Genomic DNA, 24,361 nt, shown 5'->3' with positions numbered 1-24,361 from the left:
ACCTGCTTTCTTTACTGAAATATCATGCTCTACAGAAAGTGTCCAATTAACTATTCAATTAGTATAGTAAATTAACATTTTTTTTTTTTTTTCAGTAAATGTGTTTTGTGTTGTTTTTCAATTTTCCAAAAATACTTGTCTTGTGCAGGGTTGCTGTTTTTTGGTATTTATTTATTTTTTGTCTGGCATTACTTTTGAGCGCACGCTATCTTGAGTGCTTCTTCTACTAAGTGTGCACTGACTAGTCTTCCTTGGGGAATTCCAGAAGGCCAATGGAACCCTTTGACCTGTTGTATTACTTTGTCACTGATTAGCTGTTATGTTTTTCAACCCACCATCTACACTGAGAACATTGTCAGGGACATCTATGAAACTTGGTAGAGTATTTGACATATAACCTCATTTAATCTCAGAGAAGTGCAGTGTCCCAAGCCTGCTATATCTGTTGCTGTTAGTATTTCATATGAATGACGAACACCATTCAAGCCAATTAATGTGTTTGTTTTTAATGTTCTAACCAAAACATTTTAATAGAAAACTGAAGAGCCTCGGGGGCCCGTGAACTGCAGGGCCTCGGTTTGCCTACTCCTTTTATCCAATTAGGAGAGAGATTGATATGTCTGTGGAATGCATGCTGCGTTTAGGTGTTGCCTCAATGGTTATTCTCAGATCATAATAAATGTAGGTCAAACATGATTGGCTGTAATGGGTTTAATAGGCAGGTTATTAATCGTCTGAATGTGTAGTCATTAGAATGTGTGGTTGAATGGAATTATGGTGTTGAAAATACTCGGGCTGAGGTGTCAGCCTAATTGATTTTCACATCAGTGAATAACGGTGAGACAGGAGACAGCAAGCAGAGTCAAAGGAAGTGTGGGAATTAGAGACTTTCATGCCAATATGATGAAATTGTTGCAATATTTTCATTCATTGCATACATATATGGCTTATTCTTAAATTATTGAAATTAATTATCACATAAGTTGCGTTTGAAAGGTACTATTTTTTTTTATTTAATATAAAAAATACATATACAATACAATGTATTTATTTAAAATGTAATTAAATATAGAAAATAATGGCTTATGCATAAATGTGTAATTTATGTTTTACACAAATAAAAATTGTTGATATACATTTTATTATAAAACTGGAAATGTATTTTATTTCATTTCATTTTAGCATTGATTCTCCAAATCACTTGTCCTATATAGGGTTGTGTTTTTTGTTCTGTTTTTTTTTTTTTTTGCATTTTAACTTGCATTCAGTCTACTAGGCTTAAAAATTTTCAATGGCAAACCAAATCAGTTGCCATATCCTTTAGTTGTACTGCAACAAAATTTTTTCCCCGCAGTCATTTCGATCTGTTATTTTGCCCCCTTGAGTTTTCAGCTATTTTCTGTCATTTCTTGGAGCATGCTGGTACCATGGCATGGAATGGCTCTTTGACTTTTTTTTTTGTTTTCCCCTCAGAAATCAGACATTTTCTCAGCTGTTAAATTGCGCTCCCGTTGCACTGAAGGGAAATTAATTACTTTCTCTCTCCGCCTCCCTCTTTTGGAGGAGAACAAGAATAAGAGTCACCACAGGGGAGAATTCACTCCTTTTGCCATAGAAGTCATTGCGTTCTGTGTATGTGTGCGTGTGTGTGCGTGCCAGTCTAGCTGTTTCAAGCCCTCTCTCCTTCTATCTCACTTGCTTTGTCTTTTCATGTTTAGCCCTTCTGCTATTCGTGCGTTCTCTTGCCAGCTCTCTCCATCTGTAAACATGCTGTCTTTACCTTTTAGTGCTGTAGCCTGAAAGATGTTCTGCCTCTCACAGATTTAGTCTTGGCTTATGATTAGCTGATAAGCCAAATACTTTATCTTCTGCCTTCAGTCTCAAAGATTTGCATATTTACTGTATGGTCATGCATTTCAGTCTTGTGCTTGGTATATAGCTGTTCAGTTCACAGTCCTAAAAACCAGGGAGAGAATTAGCATTTCCAAGCCATTGATTCCCTCAGGATGTTTTAATGAGTCTGTGGTTAATGTTAACTTCCCGTTTTGTTCTACAACATATACTACCATTTGAAGGTTTGGGATCAGATAAAAAATTTAAATAAAATGTACAGCTGTTTTCACAAAAATATTAAGCAGCACTGTTTTCAACATTGATAATAATGAGAAATGTTTCTTGAGTGGCAAATTAGCATATTAGAATGATTTCTGAAGGATCATGTGACACCGATGACTGGAGCAATGGCTGGTGAGAATTCAGCTTTGCCGTCACAGGAATAAATTATTGTACATTTTAAAACATTCAAATAGAAAACCGTTGCCCTCCCCTAGCTTTTGAACGTTACTATAAATTAAAGCCACACCTCAGAATTGTGTGCCTCAAAATTGTGCAAATTGCTGCATATTGACTACAACCGTTTTTGAATTTGTCAGGCATTTCGTAGACATTTCGTATTTATGTAGTAAGTTGTTTTAAAATAGCTTTTTTAAGATTAACATTTGAAGTATGGTTTTCCGTAACTTATGTTTTGGAAAAAATATGTAACATATGAAAGTCTCTCCAAGTACTGTTAACCACAGATTTGACTCATAAAATTCTATTCTAAAAACTCATTTGTAATTACAGAGGGAACCTTTGTCAAATTAGCATTCTGAATTGGCCTTCAAATAGACGTCATGACTGAACAGCTCTTTATTCTTTTTCCATTTAGTTTTAATTATATAAATTTCTATTTCCCCTGCAAAAAATACAAAAGATGTGTAATTCTCTCTCTCTCTCTCTCTCTCTCTCTCTCTCTGCTTCCCTCCTTTTTCTCAGTGTGAGATGAAAGATGTTGAGAATGAGGAAAAGCGAAACTCCTTGTTCCTGGAACTGTTGGAGTCTAGCAATAAATGGGAGGAGTTTCAACACCTTATGATCCTCCTACAGGCGTGGCCACCAGTGACTGACAAGAGCAGGTGAGACTTCGGTGTTTCCAATTTCCAATTTAAATATTCACTTTAAAAAAAACTTCGGTAAAACTTTACAATAAGGTGTCATTTGTTAACATCAGTTAATGTATCAACTAACATGAACAAACAATGAACAATACATTTATTACACAATTTAGTAATCTTTGTTAATGTTAATTAATACAATTTTTCCAAACCTCTCCTTTGCGTGACGCAAACCTGCGGTGATTGGCCCGATCGGTCAATTTCATTTAAAGCTGCGTTTGTGAGCTCAGTGCTGCTTTGTGTACAGCCGTTACCGGGGAAACAACTATTTTTAACGCTCCAAAAGCGGCACCTATGCTGCTTCCCAATTCGTCTACTTATACTATGCCCTAAAACTATGTACTCTTTTTGTGAAGAAGCAGTACATACTTTTGAGTATGTATCAGAATAGTAGGCAAGCTTTGGGACATACTACTTCTTCATAGCTGCTTCTTTAAAGGGTGCATTACACACACAGTTTCACCCAATCTCATGTTAATTTTGAGTACCTATAGAGTAGTACTGCATCCTTCATATCTCCAAAAAGTCTTTAGTTTTATCATAATTATAAAAGAAAGATACAGCTTTACGATTCTCTCCGAAAAAAGCTGAGCTCCTGGAGGTGCGCCGTAGGCGGAGCTAAAGAGTGATGAGCACTTGCGCCGATCGCCAACAAAACGGAGACATTTGATGCCGTTTTACTTACCGTCTGCAGTTCTGAATCATGACCGGGATCTTTTATAGCTGGGACTGCTCCATCTTTCAGTATTAAACGATGTGCAAATCCAGTGTCGAACTGGGCCTGGTTTATAAAACGTTCATCAACAAACACACTTGAGAAACTCCGTTACTGCACAGAAATACTGTTATACATCCAAATTGTTTTTTGAAACTTTGTCCATGCTTAGCATGAGAATCCAACTCTTTAACAGTGTAAACAACTCTGAATGCAAGAAACAGCGTTGTACCCCCACTTTAACGGACGCTCTGTTGCTTAGTTACGTGCATCTTGTAACTGTTTAAACTGCCCTGTCAGTCACCTTGTCACGGTTAACTTTTGCAAAATGGGACGTGCTTGATTTATTAAAGTTGATTTAGATTTATTCGTGCTTTTAAAAGCATGAAAGAGAACTTGCGCTGTTCCTCGGGAGGACTACTGTGTATGCGCTCAGAATCAGAACAGAACACGGACATGTAAAGTCATCTTTTAGCGCCTAAACGGTCAAATACACGCAAAAATGTGTCAAAATGCGGCGCTTAGTGATTATTCACATAAAACCTCGTCGGTCATGTAACGTTAATAAATTAATTTAAAGAGTTGAGAATGGAAATTCTTGTGTAACAGTAAATTGGATCCGTGTGGCTCTTAAAGTGACAGCGGGCTATAGTCCTGCTGTCGACTTTGTGCTTTATTTTAATCAAACAACAAAAGACAAAGAGAAAATCACTCACTGCTCTTTACTGAAGGACATTTGGAGCTTTAATAAGAAACAAAGGAAGTTTACTTCTTACAGTGAAGACTATGCTGTAGCTGTTTTATTTTACATTAGGTTCTCTAGTAGGCTAGCTGAATAATTTAGACTTGCATTAAAAAAACTTAAAGCGCAGTTTGTTTCATTTGAATCTTTTTTTCTATTGTATTCCTTTTCTTTTATATTACTGGTATTGTATTCCTTTGCTTTTTTATTACTGGCAGTTTAATTATTTTCAATAATTTTGAGGGCCTTTTTTTGTTGTTGTTTTTTTAAAATTTGAACTAGTTACTCTTAGTATTCTGCTGTGGTATTGAGAATTGTGGCATTTCGTTGGTCTCTAAAATGTAGATGTCATAGCATCCTTATATTCAGAAAATATATATTTGATATATAACACTATCTTTAAATAAATCTTTCATATAAAGTTTTGGTCATATGTCCCACTAATAATCGTTTTAAATAACCGTGATTACAATATTGACCAAAATAATCGTGATTATGATTTTTATCATAATCGAGCAGACCTATAGAGTGGGGGAACTATGATGTCACTTTGTAGGCGAAAACACGGAAGCGAGTTAGCATTTTAGCACTTCCGGTTCCAACGTCCCAGAGTCAATGGGTTTTTTGAATGGGATTTTGGTTAAATCCCTAAAATAAGGTCCGTGGTTCACACAGGCTCAAGATACTTTCACGTTTTATTCTACGACACCAGTTACACCACACTCATCATTTTTTTAAGCTGTTATGTTTCTTAAAAAAGACGGTTGCTAACAAGTTGCTAAATGGGACTACAGACGCTGTCGGAGACATTAAACGTCATCACGCCGAACAGTTTATCAATATACAGTATTTTCCAGTTGTAGTATAATTTGTAATTCAATTAATTTTAGGATAACCAATGAATAGTTTACAGCAGTTTATATTGTTGTTTTTTTTGCTTTGCCCCGAAATGCGACTCATGTTTTCAGAGGGAAGATGCTTGTTTTATCACTTTACTGACACTGAGACTCTCCGCACCATAAGGTAAACGCATATTACGATTATTACATGTAAACACCACATTTGCCGGCTTAACGTGGTGAAAGTTAAACTTTAATGATGCATATTGCTTAAAGGCACGTAAAAATTCAATGTTTGCGGCCACATGAAGCGGTTAGAAAGCATAGATTGAGGATTTCCTTGAAGCACGGATAAAATAACATTTTGTGTACCAATCCTAACAAAATGAGAGCTGAAATGTGGTACTTTGTTCACTAAATAAATTTAATCTTACCATATCCAAAAACTCGCTCACTCTGCTGTTATTTAAATACGCTGGGATACGTTTTTAATTAAAATATTCATATTAATCAAGGATTTATTGACTTTTAATGCACCTCATTTCGAAATGTACAGAAATACGTGCTTTAAATGTCCTTTAGTTATGATTATTTCATTTATTCACTATACTATTTATTACTAATGTCTCATTTCAGTTTTAGTTTGTCTCTAGTTTTGTATTTATTCATGAAATGGTTCTTGTAGCGTGAATTAAAATTCATATACAGAGTAAATCCTTCACTGAACATGTTAAAAATAAGTTTGAAACAGTTCTCGAGAGCGCGCTGGTGGTGACGTTGAAGGCGAGCGACCGTGGTGCTGTAGTTCGTTTATAGCTTAAGTTTAGATTTTAGGTCTGGCGCTTTTATTTCGGCTTCAAAATTCGTCAAAGTTATATTATCTTGTCAAGATTATCTTGGACAAAATGTGTAAATTTCATGAACTATGGTTGAACACAGAGCTTATTTTTTGCGATAATCCAAAAGCCTATGGGAAAATCCTATTGGCTTTTTGTCGAGGGAACCAGTTTCATGCTAACCGCCGATCCGCCTACAAAGTGATGTCATAGTTCCCCCACTCTATCGTGGGCAATATTAGCCATTAGAGTGTGCAACGATCTGCACTTCAAATTCTAATCGGAAGTAGTAGACCATCTGGGAATATTTGGCATACTTTTTTTATACATACTATGATTTGGGACATACTAATTCTATTTTTGAATACTATTTAGGACGGATAGTATGCGAATTGGGACGCAGCACTAGTGGCAAAGAATGAATTTGCATTTTCATTCAGACCAACGCGAAAATCAAGATTCCCAGGTCTGCACACGCAACAAGTGGGCGGGCAATATGCTAATGTTTCATGTTGACGTCAACATGAAACGGCTTGGGATTCGTTTTAAAAACGACTCATTTCAATGATTCAGAGTCGACTCTTTCTTTTAAGAGAACTTTATACACGGTGCACTTTCAGATTTAAAACTTTGCAGGATGTTTTCATTCACTTAGAGCTGTGTTACACACTGCATGAAAGGCAATTTTCAAAAATCCATAATAGGGGCACTTTAACTAAAATTTATAAATGCTGTAGAAGTATTGTTCATTCTTAGTTCATGTCAACTAATGTAGTTAACTAATGTTAACTAATGAACCTTATTGTAAAGTGTTACCAAAACTTCTTATATAAGGTATAATGCACTACTTAACAGATAAATAAAACAATGAAAAATGTAGGAGATTGTTTGGCAGAGACGGCAGTGGTCATTATACTAAATATCTGACTGCAGAATGCCAGGATTGACCAATCAGTAGCAAGTATTTTAGAGAAACCAGTATATATGCAATCACTTTTGCCACAAGCATTTTCCACCCCAAATAATGTCCTTATGAATCTCTGTTGTTCTCTGCATTTTTTTTTTTTAAGAAAAATTGTTCCCTTTAATATATACAGTATATATAAATCAAGCTGCTTTCTCATTAAATGTCTTTGAATTGGAGTGCTATTAGACCATTAAATGTGATTGTTGGTTTGATGAGGTAAATTGTTGTGTATTATATAACTGAATGAGTTTTTGAGGTTAGAGTCAAGGCTGCCAGAATGTGCGCTGATGATCGGAGAGCTGTTCTGTATTTGGATCAATAGACAGAAACAAAGAATATAAGCCGGCTGATTATGCATTGTGCCACATTTTCAAATAGAGTTTTGAATTAACATTCTTAGAGAAGAACACTGAGCGTGTGTATGTGTGTGTTAATGTGTCCATGTGAGTTTTTGTGAGTTTGTCATTATGCTCTTTGGAATTTTAAACAAAAGGTGAGCGCGATAAGGAGCCAAATGTAGAGAGGATAAAGGAGCGCTTGACTATACATTCATTTATTCACATGTGACCATGTGCGGCATTTGTGATCTCACACAGTGCACCGGGTGTGTATCATCACTTAAGATTCAGATGGCACATTTGCTGTCTCCTGAACACCTGTCTTGTTGCTCCTCATTCTGTCTTGCTTTAGTAAGTCCCAGAAAAGGCCATCCGAATGGAAATCAATTTAAATCGACACACTGCAGAGTTCTGGGTGGCAGCCTTTTCTTAGAGGATACATGACACTGGCCACAACATGATCCTTTTAAAGTATCTCTAATGTTTTTCCCATTAGAGCTCCGCAGGTTTCATTCTGCAGAACCTTTGCTTGTAGAGCCTTAAAGGGATAGTTCTGTTGTCATTTATTCACCTTTATGTAATTTCACATCTGTATGACTTTCTTATGTGGAACATAAAAGATGATTTTTGTTGTTGTTGTTGTTGTTCATACAGTGGAAGTCAATGGTCACAAGAACTGTTTGGTTACCAACATTCTTTAAACATCTTTGTTGTTGCACAGAAGAAAGAAAGCCGTAAAAGCAATTTCAAATCAAAAGTGATTAAACGATGAAAGAGTTTTTGAAAAACTATTACTTAAATTATTCTCCTAACATGAGTTGAAATTTAAGTTCTGGTGGTACTTTTATTTATTTATATTCATGTAGTCTCCATAGAAAGTAAAAAAATAAAAATAAATAAAAAAATGAAAATGAAATACAATATGAGAATTTTGTGAAAACATACAGTGACCAGTTAAATTCCAGAAAATGGAGGGGGGAAAAGCATAAAAGTGGTCTATATATATCTCGTATGCTATAATCTTCTGAAGTCATATGATAGCTTTGTATGATTTAAGTCAACTAAATCAAATATGCTAATAGCATAGATTGGATGTCACTAATATCAAACATAATTGGTTTTTGCATTTCTTGTAACCAAACACCATAATGCCAAACCTGCTCCAGTACCTGTGATTTCAGAGCTCTAGCAGATCAACTTAAATTTCATTTTATGACTTTAGAAGACTTGGAATACAGTTCATGAGTTATATAGACCATTTTATGGCACCTTTTATGGTGCTTTTATAGTTAAAACCGTTGTTTTATAGAGAAGATCTAGGTGAAGGTTCTTTAAAATTCACTTTTTGTTAAAATGGCAGCATATGGGTTTAAAAAAACATGAGGGTGCGTTTGCATTTTTTAATGAACTTTTCCTTTAAGGAAGTTTTGATAGCCAATCTATGTCCTTTAACTACTGTAATGAATGTAATTAAGTTTTCCAGGTTCCTCGTTGTCTCTATAACTGTGGATTGTGTTATTATCTACAGTAAAACATTCTGTGTATGAAAGACCAGCTTCAATTATAAGAGGAATCAGTGTGTGTGCGATTGCATTTGATTATGATTATGTGTGTTTATCTCAGTCGGCAGTGGAGTTTGTTAGAAAGCTTCTCTCATCTCTCGTAGAAGTCAGGAGATAAGCATATGCGCTGTTTTATAGCTGCACACGTGTAATATGCCATGATAATTATGATTGGATTTCTTTTTCATTATACAGAGCTTTCCTATTAAAAGTTTGACGGTGCCTCATGAACTTTCATGATTCTTATTTCATGTCATTACATCTTTAGCTCCGTTTTGAGTGTTGGTCTTCAGAAACATGTCTCTCTCTACACAGGTTGGAGACGGAGCAGAATCCCTGGGTGCGTCTTACATCTGCCCTGCTTGCACATTCCCGAAGCCTTTCTCACATAAACATCGGGGATGAGGTTCTAACTATGTGCCGCTCGCTCTACCCAACCAAACACAAACTTATCCCACAGGTAAGAGTGTGTGTGTGTCATCATGCTACACGCTAATGCCACTGATAGCATGTCTAGAGTAAAAAAAAAAAATCCGTGAAGAAGCATTTTCAGCATCTACCTTTGTAATAGATCTCTGTGCTTTTCCTGTAACTTGTTACTGTGAGTGCAGCTCTGCTATGTTGATTATAGCGTGACATTCACACTTCAATTCCGTTTATTCTAGTGCATTGGGTGCATTTGCTCTCTGCTGTTGAATGCTGGGATTAGGCTGCCCGCTCTGAAGTTGATGACAGAGAGCGAGGATGAGCATCTGCGCAAACTGACCCAGGATCAGATCAAAAACATCACTGATGTAAGTTTCATTCTGACTGCGTTTTCTCTCACAGGCTAAATCTGATGTCCCACGATGTTGCAGATGGCTCAGTAACCACAAAGCGGACTTTTTTTTTTTTTTTTTTAATTCAGCTCAGCTGCTTCATGCATTTCCCTTGATGGTGTGTTTTCTGGGAATCTAATCCATGACTTTGGCATTTCTAGTTCAACACTTTAACAGTTGAGATACTGGAACAGTGTTTTAATTATGGCTTGGTTGACAGTATTGATGAATTTTAATCAATCTTCATTTTTGAAGAACCAATACTGATTCTTAAATTCCAACATCAGTCTTTTAGTCTATGATGTTTTCTGTTGATGTGTGAACAAAATGTTGCTAAACATTACTAGTAGCATGCCTGGCATTAAATCTTCATATTTCAACAAGAAATTGAAATAGAAACGTGGTTATCATTAAACAAGTTTATTTAAAAACTGCCTTAAATATTTTTGTACAACTCAGTTTCTAATTAAACATATTTCAGTTATTTGCCAAGACAACATTTATCATTTTAATTTAAATTTAAGTTTTTCATCTAATTTTTATATTTTTTATTTCAGCTTTATTATAATTAATGAAAACGATTTTAGTTTTAGTTTAAGTTAACAGTAGCAACACTCCTGTGGTGATTTTATAATAAGAACGGTAGAGTCGCTTGCAGAGTAGATGAAGTTTAAAAATATGTAAAATTACATTTAATTTATAGATTAATCAGATTAAATTAGAAAAGGTTTTAGTGAAATTAACAGTTGAGAAGGGTCATCTATTGGAGTGTCTAACCAGGCCATTGTATTCATTGGCCTGTGGTCATTCTGCATTTTCTAAAAGTGGCCTCCGAGTTAAATAATTGAAGTATTTCTGTCATTTGTGCTAACAGCAATAATGAAAAAAAGGATATCATTCACAACCTATTGCTGGACAAATCTAACGGTCAAGGATGTCAGCTAGCCACCACTGTCACTAGTAATGTGGATTCAATTAAACTAAACTGACTGTTGACACCAGAAGTGACTGAATCAGATATGTGCTATCAGAGCAAGCTTGCCTCTGACCATAACCTCTATCTCTCTCTGACTACAGGTCAGATAAAAGCCAAGCCCTCACAGTGCCATCACTTAATTTATCCTCTCAGCTCGGCTGTTGTGGGAATGACTACACATTAAAACCAAACACGTCGACTCTTCCCAGATACCTTGAAAACATAATTTGATTCATTTGCATTAATCTACATGCTTTTATTCTAAAGCAATTTACTCTACATTACCTTCTGCTGCAATTCCCTGCTATAAGCCAAGGGTTAAACGCCTTGCTCAGCTGCACAATGCTGGAAGTCTCAGCGGGTCATGTGTTGACACAATGGATCTGCATACTTTTAATTTCTTATTTTTTTGCAGTAATTATGAGGGAAATCTGCAGAATTAAATATGATAAAAGAGTTAGGAGTACTACACTCTTTAACTGAAAGCATTATCAAGCGAACCGAAAACAATACATTTTTTACGTTTTTTTACCTTTTGAAGGGGTGATATTGAGAAATCAAAATTTCCTTGATCTTTTGAAATAAGAGTTTCAAAACTTCATTCTCAGTACATTTATTAAATAATAAGTCAGTCATAAAAACAGTCTTTTTGAACTTGCTGCAAATTTTTGAAGTCGGTTAATTTGATAGGTTTGTATATGATATTCTACATTTACATGTCAGCCAGTGCAGAAGCAATGAGGACCAAGTAGGACAGTTATTAACACTAAACAATATTCATAAACACCTAATGATAATAGTTAGTTACATGTGGGAAAGTCTGACAAAATTCGCACTTGCATATCCTTCCAAAGGATTCTACCATTCAGAACGACTGACTGAAGTTTGTTTTTAACAAGGTCCCTTATCATAGCCTGATCATAGAGCACAGCTTGAACCGCTACGCTACCACCACAGCTCACTGCGATGCTGTTAGGGTTCACCTAAAAATTCATCATAGCCCAAAAACTGACTAGGGAACTGACTGGATAAGCTGCGTCTCAGAAGGATCAATTAGAGCTCACATTCTCACTGACTCTAGATCAGATAAAGCCATGAAACTGAGAAGAGCTCACTTAAAATGAGGGTAATCTCCTTCTCTCGGGGCAAGGGTGATGTGCTTTCATCTACAAACCTGGCAGAGAGATGGACGAAAGCCAGAGAGAAAGAAATAGGTGAATTTGGGTTTTTTAAACAAGTGGTTTATTTTGAGTCAAGGTGTGTGTGTGTGTGTGTGTGTGTGTGTGTGTCTATGTTTGTGTGCACGTTTGTCTATGGATTCAGTTGTGGTGGACAGTCCCAGATTATTATGCTTGATTATGATTATTTGATCTAACTGTAGATATTTGTAATTATTATTGTGCATTTATATATATTTTTTTATTTTTTGCAAATTCCATGAAATGTCTCTTTTTATGCATATTTTTATGTCTCTTTTTATGGTGCCATGGTGTATTATGAACCCACTCATATGACATGAACATGTTTCAGCGCTCAAGTTTCACTTTATTGTAATATTAATTAGTTTTCACTGTTATGGTATGGATCACCTTAAAATAATACATCAAAGTGAAGAATTTAAGATGGATATATTACTAGTGCATAATATTTGAATATTCAATGACAAAAATATATTACCACAATATAATATTCAGGTTGTCTCGGCCACAAAAGAACCATTGTTGTACATGGAAAAACCAAGATTAAAGAGGAAACCAAATAAATATTTTAAGCATTTGTAAACATTTAAAACATTACCTATTATTTAAAATATTATTAAGACTAAAATGGGCCCCGAGAGAAATCATCTAAACCTTTTGTAAATATCTGAAACATTACTTCAAGTATTAAAGGAAAATATTAATAATACTAAAGTGGACCTTTAAGAATTGTTACAAATATTTATAAAGAATTAAAATACGAATTATTTTGAACATTACTAGGAGATATATATATTTTTTTTAAATCAAAGTATTTAAAATATTATTTATCATTCCGTTTTTATGCATTATTCGTTTGCATATATCCATTAATTATAAATTAATATGTTCAAGCTGAACAAATGTATATTTTTCGCATTTATTTGTATGACAATTAATTCATCAAACAAAATGTTGTGATTGTGGTTTGTGTTTCTTGTTCTTCTCAGTAAGTGTATCATGTTGTAATCTATCAACACAATCTGACTTCAGCGGTAAAGGGAGTTTGCTTCACAAGGGCACTCCCCTCTGAACGCTCAAGACAGTGATTTATTTAGTAACCCTTCTGCCATGCTCCAGCCTCCACACACACACACACACACACACATACACACGCCGTGTCCTCGTTTCCCCTTTTTGGACATTTTGCTGCATTCTCAGTAGAGCAGTTGCAGCTGTCATTACGTTCGATTTTTGTTATTATCGTTGTTTTGTGTAAATTCACTCCTCTGGCAAGCTTAAAACCGATGTTCAACCACATTATCATCACTGAATAATTCATTCCTGACAACATCTTAATTCTTTTCAACCCCTTGCTGCTTTGTTGCGTACGTGTTTACGCGAGGACTTCCAACCGGTGATGTCATTACACAGGAGCGTGCGGCGACATGCGTCATCTTCACAAAAGTAATCAAGTATCATTCATCTTTGACTCCTTCAGCTCTGTCTTCTCCACACGTATTCGGTCACACCTCAGCCCCGGTGCTTCCTTTTTCCTCACAGATTATATTTGAATAGACTCATCAGTGCCATTCAATTGGCTTTCTGTACCGGGAGCAATTACATAGCGCTCGGCCCGTCTCTGTTTGTATTGGGCGATCTGATGTGCATTGTTCCCGCTCATAATAAGCTTGTGTTTTATAATGGACTTATTGCTCCGGAATATGAATCATGTTGAATAAGCATGGCTTTTATTATTCTCTGTGATGAGGTTGTTTTTATGGAGATTATTTTGTTTAATTAAGAACAACAATCAAAAATAGAGGGGAAATTATGAAGTGATTATGTAGGTTCTTTTATTATATATTTTTCTTCAATTTTAAGTGGCCTGTTATTAATTTTGCTAGTCATGTGCTGCGTGTATCTATTTGTTTACGTGACAGCCTTGTCAGTCTTGCTATTGAAATTATCTTGTAAAACAGTTGTACAGGCGACGCCGTTTCACTGACAGAAAAGCTTCAATTAGACCATTTAAAGAAAATTGATGTAAGAATGCTTGTGGAATAGGACACCGGACGTCAGAATCTGTCGGACCGTGAAGATTTGACCCTAGAGATGTGAGGAGTCCACCATTAAGACAATCACTCCTTCATTTTCTTCTCTGCAGGAGTTCACTTGATCCATTGTGTGCATAGACCTGGTCTTTCCAAGAAATCACAGTTCAGGAAATGTGAATAAATGGGCCTGTAATGTGAAGAAAGAGGACATGAAAGAAAGGGACAGTAGTCGACAGTTCGGCTGAATGACTTTGGTATAGGCCATTTTTAAAAGGGTCATTCTTTTCTTCTTTCCATCTTCCAGCATGCCAGCATTCAGCAAAATCTCCCAGAAGCTATTTTGCTGGGAAATTGTTGTCACATCAACACTTGCACCTTTATGTATCTTTAGTTCTCAGTCCATTACCTTTACTTTAGAACAATTTCTGACTTAAAAAGCAATGTTTTTGTCATTATTGATTCAGGGAAATTCTGTCAACTCAGCACAGCGCCTTAATAGTTTTCTTGTTTCCTATCATCTTCCTGTTTTTTTCTTCTTTTCACATCTATTGTTGTGGTGTCTTGTGTTATCTATCATCTATTCAGAGCTTGGCAAACATTTTTCTGTCATTTACCAGATTTGACCAATTTTGACTTTTTTTTTTTTAACAGATAAAAATATATATTGGTTGAAAGTGACAGTTAAATCATTTATAATGATTTCTATTTACAATAAATGTTGTTGTTTTGAACTTTCTACTCATTAAAGAATCCTGCAAAAAATGTACCATGGTTTCCAAAAAAAAGAAAAAAAAGAAAAAAAAACTGAAGGCTAGAGTTATGGCTGCTGAAAATTCAGTTTTTACAATATATTAAAAAAAAATTTTTAAATTAATTCTAATAATGTCAAGATTTTTAACTGCGTTTTTTTTAATCAAATAAATGCAGCATAAGGGGTGTCTTTCATGCACATTAAACATCTTACATTTGTTTCTGAATGGCTGTATTACTTCAGAAGATTTCCCACAGTGATGATATTTTAATAGGTATTAGAAGTAAACGAGAAAATAAATTGATTGTACTTTACAATTTAACAATAGTTAATGCATTAAGTATCATTAAAAATAAAACATTTGCAGAATTTATTATTGTTAGTTCATAATATAACAGTTGTTCATTTTTAATTCATCTTTGTTTATAATACAATAACTGATGTTGATGAATTGTATTAGTGTATGCAGAAATATCAATATATTGCTGTATTGATCATTGTTAGTTTACAGAGAGCAGAATAAGGCAAAGAAGCTGCAACATGGTATGGTTAGAACTAAAAAAAAAAATCTTTGTTAGATTAATGTCTCATTAAAACATCAAGCATGACGGTATCTAATAGATAAAAATTGCATGTGACAGAAAATTTACAAAGCTGTCTGTCAAAGTAAAAGATTATTTGCAGCTCAGCCTCTGAATCTATTTAAGATTAAACTGTCCCTAAACTGCAGGTGAACTCCGAATAAACTGTTGATCCCTTTACGTTTCAGTCACATGGTCTCTTCATGAGTAGGAGATTCTTGGCCAAAATACACTGCAGTGTGGACCAGACTTGTCAATGGGTCGCTGAGATTGTGAATCTCTTTTCTACCTCCCTTCGGTTTCACCTTCTCTGATTTACATCTAATTAGATTGTTGCTGAACTCCAATATGCAGGTTATAGTTTGTGGTTATCTATTTCTCATCCACCCCCTCTTTTACCGCTGCCATCTGTAATAATAAAACCGCTTGGTGTTTTCACGAGGGCTGCTCTGAAACGGGTACTGCAGAGACCCAGCGGTGTTTTGGACCTGCTCCTCGTCCTACTCTGTCCTGATCCAAACCAGCTTTATGATTTAAATGATAAAAGAAAAGCCAAGCATGCATCATTTATGAGACGGCAAACACCCTCCGTCATTCCAATTAAAGCTGCATTGCAACCATCACAAAAGAAAAAAAACAAAACAAAAGTCAAAAACATACATTTTTAACGAGCTCCTTGTGTGCATTAGCAGATATTAGTGAACATTATGTGGATTTGTAAATAGGCCGTGTTAATGTGCTGTTTTATTTATGTGAGAACAAAATGTCCACACAGGGATAGAAAAAACCTCAATCACTTACCAACAGTCCCCACAACAAAATAGCTTAATAAACAACTAAATAATGTCTTAATGAAAAGAGGCTTGGGTTAGAGGATAGAAAATATCATTACCTCACTATATATATTAAAAAAAAAAACACTAGGTCAGTAGAAGTGACTACTATGATAGGAAAAACAAACATGTTTATGTTTGTGTGAACATTTATGCTTTTAATCAGTTCGTCTTCCACAGATACAACATGCAACCAGACCTACACACAAACACAGGAAAGTCTACCCTAGAGAGTACGGGGCATTTTATTCTGGATCAATGGGTTTACCTTTATCTGGGATTTTATAAGATTATGGTCTGAAATATTTATGGCTGTGTGTGCTCATGTTTCTGACTTCCAGTGTGATCAAAGTCGCTTCATTAACCTCACTGCTGGGGCCTTTAAAGGACATTTCCCCATAACAAAAATCAAGCCGTTTTATTTTCATTTGTTGGCAGCAATTGATGTTTTGGACCACTGATCGTTGTGAGCAATATATTCAGCCTCAATAAAATATTGTTTGTTCAGCTTGACAAGTTAATTTTTTGGCATTTTCGAAGGCAGAGGTAAATTTACTCACTCTCTCTTCTATTGTAGTGATGTATGTTCAAAATAATGTTGTTGATCCAAACCTGTTTAACCTTCTTTCTTCTGCTGAACACAAAAGAAGATATTGTTTCAACAAATTAATCAAGTCGATAGATAGATGGATGGATGGATGGATGGATGGATGGATGGATGGATGGATGGATGGATGGTCTTGCCATGAGGGTGAGTAAATGATCACAGTTTTTATTGTTGCGTGAACTATCCCTTTAACCTTTAAATGCATGACTGTTTCGCCAATCATTATTACATATTCAGGTCTTTAGCGACCCAGAACTACATATCTAACACGGATGGATCTCTAACTGCTGCAATAGCAAAAAACTCAATTGATATTTTAAGAGCAATTACTAAAGATTAAAATAAAGCATATTTTCTTACCTTTTGAAGCTTAGAAGGGTTCAATTTGAGTAGCTGATTTTACCATCACTGTAATCATCAGAGCACATTTCCCCAGTATACATTCAGCATCTGGCTCATATTCACGATCTCAGCCATATTCTCAAAACTATCGTTTTCAGTGACTTCAAAATCAATATTTTGATCGCTGGCAGCTTATTCATCACATCCACCATCAAATGACAGTGACATTTCTATTTCATTGTGTACAGTAATTGCTCTGCAGTAAAGTCATTCAAGTCATTTCAGCTTTTGCTGATGATATATTTTAGTTTTTTGCCTGCGGTAATTATGAGTGAAACATCACGTCATCATTGTCTATCAAATACTTTGAGGAATAAAGGTGAACTGCATGGATTCAGTCATCAAATATTTAATTGTTGTGCAAGAAAAATATAAGTTCACTATTACACAACTCGGGTCTCTAGCAACCGTTTCCATTTTTTCAAAAAAATTAATCAGAAAACAGACATTCTTTTATTAATTATTATTATTATTATTATTTATGATGAATAGATTGAGGTATACTAAAAAAAGTTGATGTCTAACTTTAAAAAATGAAGAAGGGAGAGTGTAGGGAATGACGTTCCGAGTTGCTAAAGACCCGAGGTCTTTAATATAGAACTTAAATATAGAATTATTGTTTGTGTATAATGCTTTTCCTGAGTTATCAGTTGTACCAATAAGCCCTGCTCATCAAGTATGTATTAACAATACAACAACAAATATTTGAAGAGTTACCATAAAAGAGGGTTGAGATACATGACTGTTTGCTCACACCTGTAGCTGAATATAGTAAAACGATTTTATGCCATCTGTGTGCGGTCTCCTCGTTCTGTTCATTTTCTGTGCTTGTCTGTCCAGAGGAGAGGGATTGCACAGATCCGCTGTCTTTCTCATTCTCCGTTTCTGACACACACTTACTGCCATGCCAAGAACTCCTGGCTGGCCATCCATACATAAATACATCCATCCATTTCTCCATACATACATGCATCGATCTATCCATCCCTTATTACTTCCTTCTTTATTTCTTTTCTTACTTCCTTTTTAAATTCATTCCTTCCTCACTCTCTAATGTGCCTACCTCAGTTCTTTCTTTCTCTTATACATCTGTCTATCTATCTAACTATCCATCTACCTTATAGATAGATAGATTGATGGATTGATTTTTGGAAAATGATGCCCTTAATAAGTAGCCCAAGTAAAATAATTTGCACTTTTTGAAATAACCTCAAACATGTTGCAATTTAGTAATTTATCAAAGTCTTCTAGCATTGCTAACTTGACATCACAAGTGGTAAAATAAATGTGGTGAAAAAATAAAATAAAAACTTGAAAATTAACAGAAGTCATTAATTTGCTTTTGTTATGTTTTTCAAATTTGGTAAATGATGGTAAATACTGGTCACTGAGGGCAAATTAAACATTAGTGGTATGTGCATAGAGATGGGTATTGGTTTTTATCTCTCCTTACATTCAACTTTAACAGAGTTTGTTCTTGTTAGACAAACTATATAGCACATGAACTCTATTTGTATATTTGAAATTGAGTTTCACTTTAAATTCATTTAGGCTAGTTTATAATGAATGCCACTATAATTTATTTTATACTTTTATATAAATGTATTTAACATTTGTTCCTGAATGTAGCTAATAAAATGTGACTCATACCACGATGCAACTTATCTGTATTTTTCCTCTCCTATTTTTTCAAATTTACCCACTGCGACTTATATTCAGGTGTGACTGAATATACAGTATATGCTACTGTAAGTCAGTGCTATTTGCATCTCTTCTTTCTCTCATTTTATTTCTTCTCTCTCATTTTTCTCCTTGAAATGATCAGAAATGGAGTTCCAATCAAGGAGAACGAGGGATTGCTCTCGTCTGTCTGTTGGAAGGAGGTGATGAGTAGAATATCTTAACAGCACATTACTGCTCTCTCATATTCACATCTTCATTCCTTTCAAATGAAGAAAAATTCAAATGATTTTTCAAAAGCCACATCGTTTTTTTATCATCGCCATGCATTTGAAACATTATATGCCGTGTGCCAGCTCTCTCTCCTCCTTCATGCTGTTTTTCGCTTTCTCGTTGTTTCTCTCACTCTTTATGAAGTGGTTTCTACAGCTGGCCGATCTTTCTTCACAGTTCAACGCTCGACATTTTAGCTCTGACTCTCTCCATGCTCTTCCCTTTTCCCTTCATCCTCTTATTTTCCTCCCTCCCTCCTTCCATCCTCCTCTCTCAATTTCTCTAACACACTCTTTCTCTCTGTTTTTCACTCTCTCTTGCTCTCTCACATTGCACTTGCTGTTCTTCGACCTTTTAGGTCCGTCTGTGCTGTCTCTAACGGCTCTCCATTGGCTGGAAAGAAGAAAAAAGAGTGCAAAACTACTACAAGGCTTTGAGCAGGGGAGGAGAAATTCACCATCACATACACAAGGAAAAAAATGAGTCAACAGAAAAGTAAATAGTTTTAATGTCAAAAAGAATTAATTGCAACTAAGACGTAAATGTATCTACATTAAAAGGTTCTTCTCATTGCTGTGGTCTCAACTTGTGAAATGTAGCTTTGGGCCTGAATGAAGAGAGCCATAGATGAGATGTCTTGTTTTCGACGGTGACTCCTGGGACTAGCCAGTGTGGATCTTTTGTGTGGCAGAAGTCACAGGGACTATTCTGTATGTGTCCAGACTGAAGCTTGCTTAGCAACATTAACTGTGCCTGTGTAATTCACTCCCTCCAGATGCTGCTCATTTCAAACTCATTTACTTCTGCTAATAAAACGACCACTAATAATAGCTGAAGTATGGCCTTCAAAGCGGTTTTTGCTTCAGACGTAGTCTCTATTAAAACATACTTTTTGCTTTAACAGAAGACTATGTGCATTTTGAATCTTTTTGTTTTATTTATTTTTTATGTGTTTTATAGAGTTACACACTGTTCTACTGCTAGAATATCTAGGTAAGCAATAATAAATAATCAGTCATTGTCACAAATTGAAACTCATCAACAAATGAGAGAAGGAGGCTGCAGAGTAGTACATTACTGTAGTCGTGACCAGCTCATTCGAGTCTGAGTCAAGACTGAAACCAGAAGTAGGTCGAGTACAAGTTAAGACCATGATTAGGGCTAGGTATCATTCAGAAATTTTCGATACGGTACCTTGATTTCAATACCGGTTCCATTAAGCTAGCATTAAGCTAATAAACACATGATTACGACAGTATATGATTTGCATGTGATTTTCATTAGATTTGGCCTTTTTTTTAAATAACAATACAGGGTGTTTACATAAGAAATGCTAAGCAGGTGTAGTGCTAAGCTATACTTAGCTTTACTATAAAAGTTTACAAATAGCATATTTTGGCAACATCATATGGCCAAAACACACATTCGATCACAATCAGAATTTATTACAAACACTCAGTGGTTTAAAGTGAGTTTTGAGTAAAAGCGTGGTATAAATTTTGTAAACTGTCTTATGTAGCCTGATGCTACAGTGTGCATGAATGGTTAAGTAACATGCGTTTTCAGTCATGTAGTGCGGACGGAGATCTTTTCTGAAATGCAGTGGAAACACCAGTATGGACAAGGATCGTTTTCTTTTTAAAAGATTGTTTTAAAATGAAAACGCACTAGTGTAAATGTAGCCTTACATCTATGGGTGATTGGACGCTTACACGCTAAAGCCTCATGTGTGAGCCACTTTTCTGGGCATAACTGGCATAAACTAGTGTTTTTCCTTGATGCCTTACCAGAGCTAATCACCAGCATTTGATTTAGGTACATCGAGCGTGCTGCCTGCTTATTGGCTCGCTGACATTGATGAAATTATCCCTTTATCGAAATTTGGTATCAAACAAGACGACGTTTTTCAGTACTCAATGGTATCGAGGCAATTCGGTTGGTGCCTTAAAAAGTATCAAACTCGATACCCAGGCCTAACCATGACCATGAAAATATGAGTCCAAGATTGTTTATGTATAGATTGGTTTTGTAATGCAGTCAGGGGCATATGGACTCAGTTTGACTCGATTGTCTTTTGGTCTCCATCTTGACTCAAAACACTTTTCATCTTGTTCTTCTCTTGGACTTGAATGAAATGTTCTCAACTACAACACTGGATTGATATGATGACAATTGTAGAGAATTATGACAACGTCAAAGGTCATGCTGTTTTGAATTATCCATCACACTGAATGGTAAAAAAAAAACAGCTTTTAAAGACCTGGTGTAGTATGCTTTGTTTCTAAGAGTTAATAATCTGGTTTCTCTCAGAATCACATACAAATGGTAAGCGAGCGTGAGTGGATGAATGTGGTTGTGATCATTGATATTATGTTTAATTGTAGTGTCTGTATCCCTCAGAAAGCTTTGATTACCTACCATCCCTCTTTCTCCCTCAATTACTTTACTTTTCCCTTTCATTTGTTGACATAAATGTGTATATATAGAGGATGAAATGAAAAAATATCTGAAATGTGCACATGCTATCGAACATGTGAAATGTAGTGGGCACATTTACCATCATTTACCATTGTGAAATCCAGTCATTTCAAAAGGACTCCACATGATCAGAAATATTGAAAGATTTCCCCACCCAGATTTCGCAACGAGTCTAGTTGGTCATATGGATTCCTGGCGCTGACCAATAGAAAGCTGCTTGATCTGTGTATATCGCTACACTATTGACAACAGAAAATTGACCTTTTTGTCCATGAAGCTTCTCTAATGTGACCTACGTTTAGAATGTCTTTTAGATCACTGTAAATCTGAACTCATTCCATAGGCATTAGAAACCTTTGTGTGAGGTCAGTACGGTATATATAAACTGCATTTGAGTATTTTATATCCACTATTAATGTCACGTCGCATTTAATATGAGGACGCATGCACACGCAGTCAAAGGGCATCATATCTCTTGGCTTGGACTTGCCTTTAATCAAATTTAGCACATAATTGATTTTCCAGTGTGCTGACTCCTACGGTACTGCTCCTCTGTGTTCTCCACCTCTAAAGCCGGCAGTTGAATAATTTATGCTGAAAAGACGAGAGAGGCGCTCCTGGTCTCTCTGAGCAGGCTGGGGGTCACAGAAGGGTGGGACATCTCTCTAAGCTCGTTTATATCACATCTGACCTCCTCCAGACATGCAAGTGCAACATGGCCACTAGATAACACTGATAAACAGAATATAGTGTGCCCAGGGGAAAGGCAGGCGTGAGTCTATATGAGCTCTATTCTGAGGTGGAGGCGGCAAGATTTAGTCTGTTTATTAGTGTAAAAGTGGCATTTATGGCAGGTTTATTGGTTTGATAAGATGGTTTTTACAGTTTTCTTTAAGTGATATGGTATCAGACGTGTTCATAAAAGAATAAGATCAATTAACAGGTAAATATATATATATATATATATATATATATATATATATATATATTTATTTATTTAACGGCACTAATTTTATTAACATTTTATTAACGCAGCGCACATTTTCTGTTTGATCGGTGGCCTAACCGTTGTGTCGCTAGATTTAGCAACTTTTCAGACTCCTTTAGCGATTTCACAGCACAGCTATTGTCTTTATCTTATGTGTAGCTTATTTGATTTGATTCAGACGACGGCTCGATTATAAATCAGGATTTTTGTGCAGATTAACATCTTGGAAGGGAGAGCTGGTTTAGAACAGATAAAAAAAAATTTTTTAAAGTTGTGATTAATCACGAGTTAACTCATGACAATCATGTGATTAATCGTGATTAAATGTTTTAATCTATTGACAGCCCATATATTATGTGTGTGTGTGTGTGTGTGTGTGTGTGTATATATATATATATATATATATATATATATATATATATATATATGACTCATTCTAGAATTGCGGGTACATTTCAAGCTGAGAAAGAAAACAAAAAAATAGGATTTTTTTTTGGTTAAACTTTTTTTATTTTCATAGAACACACTTTAAATTTAATATTTTCTATATTTGCTGATCTTAAACTTGTAAGATTTTAAATATTTATTCTGAAAATCAATGTACTAACAGAAAAATCTGTCAACTCTGTTGTAGACAAATTGGGTCAAACATATACAGTTAACAAATGTAACACAATTTAAAACCCTGTCCTCCCTAGAAGAACATCTGTCTCTTAATCCATTAATTCAACTTTAAACCTAAAAATATATAGACTTTTTGTTTTAGAGTAAAAATATCAACCCGTTTAATTGAAAAGTTGCCAACATGGTGTGTATTTTCTCTAATCATAGCTTTAAAAATGAATGAAATTCTTTAAAATTTCATGTAGTAGTAGTACTATTTAGGCTAATTAGCTTCTGAGCAATTTGTTAACAATAAAACACATATAATTATCATTTTTAAAGCAAAACTTTAAACAAACAGAGTTGACATTGATGGTAACAGAGTTGACATCACAAAACAGAGTTGACCACCTGTAGTTAAAAGACCAAAAACAGCAACATTTTTTGCCAGATTCTGAAACTGAAACCATTTTAAATGTAACAACTATTTAATTTGATAAAATACATGTGAATTACAGATCTTTCATGTAATTGAAAATTAACTTAATGTGTCCAAAGATCTGGAAAATAAAATGACATAGCTGCTCCCTCACCCTGGGCATGCAAATCAGTTATTGGCAATTTCTGCCCACACTGTAAAAAATAAGTGTAATTTTAACTGTAAAATTTTGTAAAAACGCTACTGAAAAAAACTGTTAATTGTTAACAGTGAGTTCCTGTACTATATACAGGGAAAAACTGTAAAAGATCTAACCAGTCATTTCATGTAATTTTACAGTAAAATGCTGTTAATTGTACAATTTTTAGAAGTAAAAATAACAAATCAATGTATAATTTACAGTCAAAAACTGTAAACTGATATTCCCATAATTCCCTGCGTGACACTCCACATTTTAAAGTATTTTGTTTATATAATCATGTTTTTTTAATCGTTTTTGTTATCAGTTATGTACATTTGGGCTTTATGTTACATCTTCTTTTGTTTAATGAAAGTTTATTGCATTATTTAAGTATAATGTGTGTTACCATGATGGTGTTTTGTGTTTACATGAATGACTCTGTGCACCTTCTATATATTAGTATATGCTTCTGCTTGTGGCGAAGCTACCTGTGATGGAGCTTTGATTCTTCATGTGGCTTT

General features: G+C 35.1%; 1 protein-coding gene across 1 annotated transcript in view; it reads left to right on the top strand.

The window, feature by feature from the left end:
* nbas (NBAS subunit of NRZ tethering complex) overlaps positions 1-19,649 on the top strand; it is a 183,363-nt gene extending 163,714 nt beyond the window's left edge. The window contains 5 exon segments of the mRNA XM_058755173.1: positions 2,818-2,957; positions 9,311-9,455; positions 9,661-9,789; positions 19,024-19,081; positions 19,510-19,649. Coding sequence (XP_058611156.1) covers positions 2,818-2,957; positions 9,311-9,455; positions 9,661-9,789; positions 19,024-19,081; positions 19,510-19,634 — 597 coding nt within the window. The 3' untranslated portion in view covers positions 19,635-19,649.
* Positions 19,650-24,361: the final 4,712 nt, after the last annotated feature.

This window comes from Onychostoma macrolepis, chromosome 20 (assembly GCF_012432095.1).
Source record: "Onychostoma macrolepis isolate SWU-2019 chromosome 20, ASM1243209v1, whole genome shotgun sequence".
Taxonomy (NCBI): domain Eukaryota; kingdom Metazoa; phylum Chordata; class Actinopteri; order Cypriniformes; family Cyprinidae; genus Onychostoma; species Onychostoma macrolepis.
Note: the sequence above shows the minus strand (reverse complement) of the source record. Positions and strands in the feature narration are given on the sequence as shown.